This window comes from Borostomias antarcticus (assembly GCF_949987555.1).
Source record: "Borostomias antarcticus genome assembly, chromosome: 5".
Taxonomy (NCBI): domain Eukaryota; kingdom Metazoa; phylum Chordata; class Actinopteri; order Stomiiformes; family Stomiidae; genus Borostomias; species Borostomias antarcticus.
This window is the reverse complement of record NC_140238.1, coordinates 29,977,658-29,985,816: the sequence shown is the minus strand read 5'-3', so window position 1 is coordinate 29,985,816 and position 8,159 is coordinate 29,977,658. Positions and strand designations below refer to the sequence as shown.

Sequence of the window (8,159 nt, the reverse complement as noted above, 5' to 3'; positions counted from 1 at the left end):
ATCCCCACTCTCTTAGCCCCTCCACCCCGTTCTCCCTCCAACCTTCTACCCTCGCCTCACCCCTCTCCCTCTCGACCCCTCTCTATCCCGCTCCCCTCCCCTGCCTCTCGCTCTGTGGTTCAGTCCGGCGCGTGTCGCCTAAACCCCCCTCTCTCTCTCTTTCACCCGCGGAAGGGGGGAGGGGGTAGTCAGCACCCACCCCCCACCCCCCCCGAAAAGCCTGAGGCGGTGCGCCCTGAGGCCACCTCATGAAGAGCAGACGGTCAGTGAGATCTGTAAAGAGAGCAGTAGTACCACGGTACCCAGGTTTCGGGTTCTGGATTACGATGTTGAAGAAGAAGAGTGTGGCTATGGCATCCTAAGTGGATAGATAGTTGAAACTATGATACAAACCCGGGAAACATTATTAAACATCCGATTCCAGACTGGGTATTTTCTTATACACCCGTCTATTGTTGAACTGGGCGGAGTTTAGGACGCGGGGGGCTGAGTATGCGCTAGTCTTATTGGCTGCGTAAGGCATCACATGCTCAGTTATGTACATGTCATTGGCTATCCGCCCGTCCCGCGAACAGTAGGAGGAGGCGGTGGACTTGGCGGATGAGCGCAGATTGTTCTCGTTGCGCGCTTTCAGCGGGCCGGACGTCAGCTGTTTGTAGATGTCGGAGGAGCTGCGTCCGTGGACCAGTCTGGCGTCGTCCCTCAGGGAGTGGCTGAGGAAGGGGTTGTCCGAGCCGTGGTCGGGGTACAGGGACTTGCTGCGCTTGCTCTCCTCCAGGTTGTGGCCGAACAGCGCCGACTTGGAGCCGAACAGTCGGTCCGAGCTGGGGCGGAACAGGTTGGCGTAGGGCGAGTCCTCCAGGAAGCGGTCCTTGTCCTTCAGGCTGACGCTGCGCGCCGGCCGGCCCAGGTCCACGTCCTTGGGCTTCTCCAGCATGATGTTGTCGAACGAGTGCTGTCGGCTGAGGCGCAGGCGGTTCCTCTTCTGGACGTGGGGGCCGTCCGTCTGCGGCCAGTACAGGCCGAACATCTCGTCCCGGTGAAGGCCCGGGTTGAGGACGGCGTCCTGGAGCAGCTGGTCCTCGCTGATGTCGTAGAGGTTGGCGGTGTGCAGGCAGGCCTCGCAGCGGTTGTAGGGGGAGCGGGCGGCGGCGGCGGCGGCCGAGGCCGAGGCGGTGGGGGCGTAGTGACCCCCGGCGGGGTAGCTGGCGGGCACCTTGGACAGGCAGGAGCGGCAGTGCGTCTGCTTGTAGCGGTCGTTGGACTCGTGGGGGGACAGGGAGAGGTTCTTCTCCTTCAGGCTGTAGTGTTTGGAGTAGGCCGAATCGGGGAGGAGCTCCGAGTCCGTGTGGTGAAGGGGGCTGGAGTTGAGGTGGATGATGGGCTGGTCGCACTTGCGGTAGTTGTCGTTGTGGTCGGAGTACATCTCGGGGTAGTCCATGTCGTCGGCCGCAAGGCCGCGGCTCTCGCGGTAGTGGATGGGCTCTGAGTGTAAGCTTAGCTCCCGGTCTGAGTCGATGGTGTATATTTTTTCCCCCCTCCCCGTTTGGTTCGCTCCGCTGCCCTGCTTAGTCTTTAAATAGGACAGTTCCACCTCGCTGCAGTCCCTGGGGTATTTCGATGTCAACTGTCTTTTTTTTAAGTTGTCCTTGGGCTTCAGGTGCTTGTTGTTATCGGGGTCTTTGTAGGAGGCGGCGCGGCTGGAGCAGTCGGAGATGTCGGAGTGGGCGGCGTCCTCGGGCAGGTAGCGCTGCGTCTTCATGGACACGCGGGGGTCGGGGGTCAGCATGTCGGGCGCGGCGGGGGCGGGGCCCTGCCTCAGCGTGTCCACCGACTTCTTCCAGAGCGCCCGCGACGGCTTGGCGCCGGTCTGGGCCGCGTCAGCGCTCACCGCCACCTCCACGGTGTTGGGGTTGGCGTCGTTGAGGGTGAGGGGGTGCTGCCCGCCCTGGAAGATGTAGTTGTTGAGGTGGTCTTTGTGGCGGTTGGTCAGGTAGGCCTGCAGGTCGCCTGTGTCGCCGTAGACCACCTCCTTGGGGGCGTAGCTGCGGTTGTCGGCGTAGATGAAGTTGCCCTTCTCCGCCATCATGTCCATGATCATGGGGCCGGCCGAATGCATGAACTCGGCGGCGCGCTTGGGCGAGTTCATCCGCGAGCCGCCCAGGTTGGACATGTTGGTCATCTGCTTGGCCGACTTGATGAGCTTCAGCATGTTGGCCTGAGGGCTGAAGTCCAGGTCCGTCTTCTTCTTCATGTCGATGTGCACGCCATGGATGCAGCTCCAGATACCCTGCAGAGAGAGAGAGAGAGAGGGGGGGGGAGAGAAGGGGAGAGAGAGAGAAGGAGAGAGAGAGGGAGGGAGAGGGAGAGGGAGAGGGAGAGGGAGAGGGAGAGGGAGAGGGAGAGGGAGAGAGAGGGAGGAAAGGAGAGAGAGGGAGGGAGAGGGGGGGGAGAAGGAGAGAGAGAGAAGGAGAGAGAGAGGGAGGGAGAGGGAGAGAGAGGGAAGGAGAGAGAGAGAGGGAGTGAGAGGGAGAGGGAGAGGGAGAGGGAGGGAGAGGGAGAGAGAGGGAAGGAGAGAAACAGAGATGGAGATGGGGAGAGAGTTTGATTTGTTTCTTTCCATGCAAACCAATAAAACCCTATTCCACACTTCGGTAATTTCTAAAACATTATAATTAATATCCTAACACTCTCAAACTCATTACCAGGAGTTAAAAATGTTTGGGCTGTGCATCACTTTAATTTACCTCGCTAATTAAACATGCAAATAAAAACTGCCTTAATGTATGTTATTTAGGAGACCCCTGCAGCACACAGTCCTAACTTATCCAGCCTAGACTGGGCCCTGTTTGCTTTGCAGTTGTGCTTTCGGGTCTAGCCGATAGTGATCCCCCTGTCCTGGCCTACCCATGAACCTACGATGCAATGCGGCACGAACTTCTCCTTGAATCGGCTACGCCCAGCCCAGTCCAGTCCAGTCCAGATCAGTCCAGCCTAGTCCAGTCCAGTCTAAGCCTGGTAAACCGGACTCATCACAAACATTTTTGACGTTTTCACCATGAGTCTGGACTTTCACCCGCCCAGAGCGATTTGAGTGGGCGGGAGTACTTGCCTTGACAGACGAACCCCTTCAGCCAATCACCGTAACAAAACATAGATCAAACTTTTGCCAAATCCACTCAGAAGAACGACGAAAACGTCTCTTCCGCTGATAAACTCCTAAAAAGTAGTGCATACTCGTTCTTCTTCAATTGTTATTATTGAGTTTCTATCTGCAATAACTTCACTTATGTCTGTGTTTTTTTCTTCTAACATTAATGTTAACGCTTGTTGCTTTGGGAGATGCCCTTACTGTTCTACTGCTAGTGTACTCCTGTATTTTGCGTCATCATTTACGGGAACCAATCAGGAACTGGGGGCGGAACAGCAGTTAAAATGTCTCCTGATTGGTACCCCATTTTCTGGGAAAACAAATCGCTCTGGGTGGGTGAAAGTCCAGACTCATAGTGAAAACGTCCCCCCAAAAATTGCAATGGGTCTGCAGTCTGTTTGCCAGGCTATTTCAGTCTAGTCTAGCCTAGCCTAGCCTAGTCTATCTTACTTTAACTTAGCCTAGTCCAGTCCAGTCCAGCCTAGCCTAGCCTAGCCTAGCCTAGCCTAGCCTAGCCTAGCCTAGCCTAGCCTAGCCTAGCCTAGCCTAGTCCAGTCTCACCTAGCCTAGCCCAGCCTAGCCTAGTCCAGTCCAGTCCAGTCCAGTCCAGTCCAGTCCAGTCAAGTCCAGTCCAGTCCAGTCCAGTCCAGTCCAGTCCAGTCCAGACCAGACAAGTCCGGTCCAGCCTAGTCCAACCCAGAGATACTGCAGTGGAACATGCTTTGTCTCTTCTGATCAGTGTGATGAGTGAGGCTACTGACGTTTCGTCAATACCAGGAAGACGATGCTCAAGGTCAGTTGTTGTGGTTTCATTCTGCCTGTGTATATAGATAGTGACCTGTTACATTCCCTGCATTCCTCTTGTTTTTCATTCTCTCTTTAGTCTCTCTGTCTCGTGACCCAAATGTATCTAGTCTACCCCACCCCATCCTAACCTACCTTCCTCTTACTGCGTCTTCTTCTCTAGTACATGCTCCCATTACCGCTCCGGTTTCCCAACTGCATGAAGTTCCCCCTTTCTCTCTTTCTAATGCCCCTAGCCACTTCACACTGCCCCTAACCTCTCCTTAAAACCCTTACTTTTTTCTTACTGTCCCTACTTTGTTTATACTGCCCCTACCTTCTCCTCAACACCCCTACCCCCCCCCCCCCCACACACACACACTTTCTCCTCAAAACCCTTACCCCATTTGAAGTGCCCTAGCTTTGCCCTGCTTACGGAGAAGAGCAAACTAGGTCACTAGACGTTGCTGACGCAGTGTAGCACAACAGTGCCAACATCCCCACAGACCTCTATAGAGACCCACATACCCACACAGACTGTACCCCCGCGCTCCGACCCTCCTACCCCACCCTGGTCCTCTATAGAGACCCACATACCCACACATAGCCCCGCCCCCCTACCCTCCTACCCCATCATGGTCCTCTATAGGGACCCACATACCCACACAGACTGGACCCCCGCGCTCCGACCCTCCTACCCCACCCTGGTGCTCTATAGAGACCCACATACCCACACAGACTGGACCCCTGCGCTCCGACCCTCCTACCCCACCCTGGTGCTCTATAGAGACCCACATACCCACACATAGCCCCGCCCCCTACCCTCCTACCCCACCCTGGTGCTCTATAGAGACCCACATACCCACACATAGCCCCGCCCCCCTACCCCACCCTGGTGCTCTATAGAGCCCCACATACCCACACATAGCCCCGCCCTCCTACCCTCCTACCCCACCCTGGTGCTCTATAGAGACCCACATACCCACACAGACTGTACCCCCGCGCTCCGACCCTCCTACCCCACCCTGGTGCTCTATAGAGACCCACATACCCACACATACCCCCGCCCCCCTACCCTCCTACCCCACCCTGGTCCTCTAAAGAGACCCACATACCCACACATAGCCCCGCCCCCCTACCCTCCTACCCCACCCTGGTCCTCTAAAGAGACCCACATACCCACACATAGCCCCGCCCCCCTACCCTCCTACCCCACCCTGGTGCTCTATAGAGACCCACATACCCACACATAGCCCCGCCCCCCCTACCCTCCTACCCCGCCCTAGTCCTCTATAGAGACAAAAAAGCATACGAGTGCGCACAACTCAAAATTAATCTGGAGCAGTCACGGGTGCCAGGTCAAGTGCTATAATAAATGAAGGAAAGCACCAGCACTCACGAGATAGACATAGTCTTCAAAACTTTAATGGGCAAGAGTGAACGTTTCGGCCTTAAGCCTTCATCAGCATAAAAGTAACATTTCTGACAGACAGTTATATAGGTTAGGGGTGGGGGGCAAGGGCCAATCACCGCACAGGATCTCTAATAACAGATGGGTTTCATCTGTGTATAGGCCGCCTAGTCCGGCCTAGTAGAGCAGGAAGATCTCTATAGAGACCCACATACCCACACATAGCCCCGCCCCCCTACCCTCCTACCCTCCTACCCCGCCCTGGTCCTCTATAGAGACCCACATACCCACACATAGCCCTGCCCCCCTACCCTCCTACCCCGCCCTGGTCCTCTATAGAGACCCACATACCCACACATAGCCCCGCCCCCCTACCCTCCTACCCTCCTACCCCGCCCTGGTCCTCTATAGAGACCCACATACCCACACAGAGCCCCGCCCCCTACCCTCCTACCCTCCTACCCCGCCCTGGTCCTCTATAGAGACCCACATACCCACACATAGCCCCGCCCTCCTACCCTCTGACCCCGCCCTGGTCCTCTATAAAGACCCACATACCCTCACATAGCCCCGCCCTTCTACCCTCCTACCCCACCCTGGTCCTCTATAAAGACCCACATACCCACACATAGCCCCGCCCTTCTACCCTCCTACCCCACCCTGGTCCTCTATAGAGACCCACATACCCACACATAGCCCCGCCCCCCTACCCTCATACCCCACCCTGGTGCTCTATAGAGACCCACATGCCCACACATAGCCCGCCCCCCTACCCTCCGGCCCCGCCCGGGTCTTACCCTGCTGATGGAGAAGAGCAGGCCTGGCGTGCCAGTGCAGACCCCGGTGAAGCAGTAGCGCAGCCTCCAGTAGAACAGGTGCTCGGAGATGAAGGTGATGAGGGACAGGCCCATGCGGTGGCCAGCATGTAGAAGACGCCCGCCATGTTGTCCACGTCCAGCTGGGAGGACATGACCTCGTTCTTCTCGTTGTGGCAGATGCCGGTCAGCCACTGGGCCTCCAGCTCCTCCATCTCGCCTGGTGGGGGGGGGGGGGAGAGAGAGAGAGAGATTATAGAGCTGGTACAGTGTGGTGTGGTGCAGTAGGAGGAAATGGGAGCAAATCTATCAATCAATCAATTTTCTCATCCTCCAGCTCCTCCTCCTCATTCTGGAGGTTTGTTACTAGGGGTGTCACAATTTCTATTCAGAATCGAAAATTGGGCGTTGAATTTCGATCATCGAAGGTAGTTACTGTATGTTTCTTGTTTGAGCCCAGATAGCAAGCGGATGTGTAATGATTCTGGGCCATATATGGACCCGGAACTAAGCACAAGGGCCAGATCTGGCCTGTATATGGCCCAGATCCGCTTGCTGTCTGGGAGCTAAGCTACAGTAGTTGGCAAAGGAAGCTATAGGTTTTCATTTGAATTATATCTAAGCTAGTTGGCTATTTATAAAGTGGTGTCTGGTGGTCCAGGCTCTTGAGCAGGGGCATTTTATATGTAAAAAAAATGTACAGAAAACTACAGTAGCCTAAATGACACCCCATTTAGGGCACTGTAAAATGGTGGTCACTAAGAAACACCCTCACAGAAAAACTACTGCGCACCCACACACACACACCCACACACACACACACACACACAGCAATGGCACTTCTGACGCACGGAGAGAGAAGTAGAGCAACAAATTACACCACTGTCAGAGGCCTAAATTAAGGCTGCAATATTTTAAGCACGACCGATATTAGAACAGATGACAGGGCAGCTCAGCACCCAGCAGGCCACAGCCCGGAACACTGGACTCGATGGCCACTTGGCTCTGGTTTAAAGTCGCACAGAAACGGACGTTTGAGATCATCTAAGTCCGTAGTTTGACGTATTTCCGATGCAAACAAGCTATGAGGTTGGGACATAATGTTTAGAGGAATTCGATTGGAACATTGACAAGTGGACGGGTTTTAAGAACTTTAGACAGATTCGATAGAAGGATAGCGTTGATTGACGGGTGGATGTCGTGAGATTATTGGCCTAAAATCTAAGGTACCTGTTGTCGTAATTGCACGTGACCTACCGTTTTCCAGGAAGTAAGAAATTATATACTTTCATAAGATTACAACAAAAGTATAATTTTTTATTTTTTTTGGCATACATCGTTGAATAGGTGAACACTATGACCAATTATGTGAACCAAAATGGACAGAATGCTTTTTTTCATTTCAGTACGACTTTAACGTTAGTCCACCATCTCACCGGCTGTTGGAACACATTGTTGCGTGTTGCAGGCCAGCTCTCCAACGGCATATAGGCCAGAATGACTTTGTCTATGTAGACTTGCTTTAGACTAAGCACTACATATTTTTACATTGCATCAAATCTGCAAATATGGGAAACGATGCACCAGAGAACTACATAGACTACAATAAAATAATTGGTATTGGTATTTGTGGTGTTGTGGTTTGTTTTTCAGGGCATTATTGTATAGTTTTTAAGTGCTTGGTGTTTAGTTTATTGTGTGAGTGTCTCAATAAAGAACATCAAAAGTCTCAACCCATCTCTCTATCGCTCTCCTGCTCTGCCTGTCCTTGTCTTTCAAAGTCAAAGTCAACTTTATTTATATAAACACTGTTCATACAAACAAATGTAGCAACACAGTGCTTTACAGAAAAAAATAAGAGAATCAATCTCCCCTTTGTCTGTTATGCACCCACTCTGATTCAGTCTGAACAGGAAACAAACCACTTTCCCTCTCTCTCTCTCTCTCTCTCTCTCTCTCTCTCTCACTCACTCACTCACTCACTCACTCATTCACTCAT

General features: G+C 53.7%; 1 protein-coding gene across 1 annotated transcript in view; it reads right to left on the bottom strand.

The window, feature by feature from the left end:
* Positions 1–406: 406 nt before the first annotated feature.
* The window catches only part of grin2aa (glutamate receptor, ionotropic, N-methyl D-aspartate 2A, a), a gene marked incomplete at both ends in the record, with an annotated part of 93,179 nt that continues 85,426 nt past the window's right edge, over positions 407–8,159 (bottom strand). The window contains 3 exon segments of the mRNA XM_084439087.1: positions 407–2,290; positions 6,143–6,258; positions 6,261–6,380. Of these exon segments, the coding sequence (XP_084295213.1) occupies positions 407–2,290; positions 6,143–6,258; positions 6,261–6,380 (2,120 nt within the window).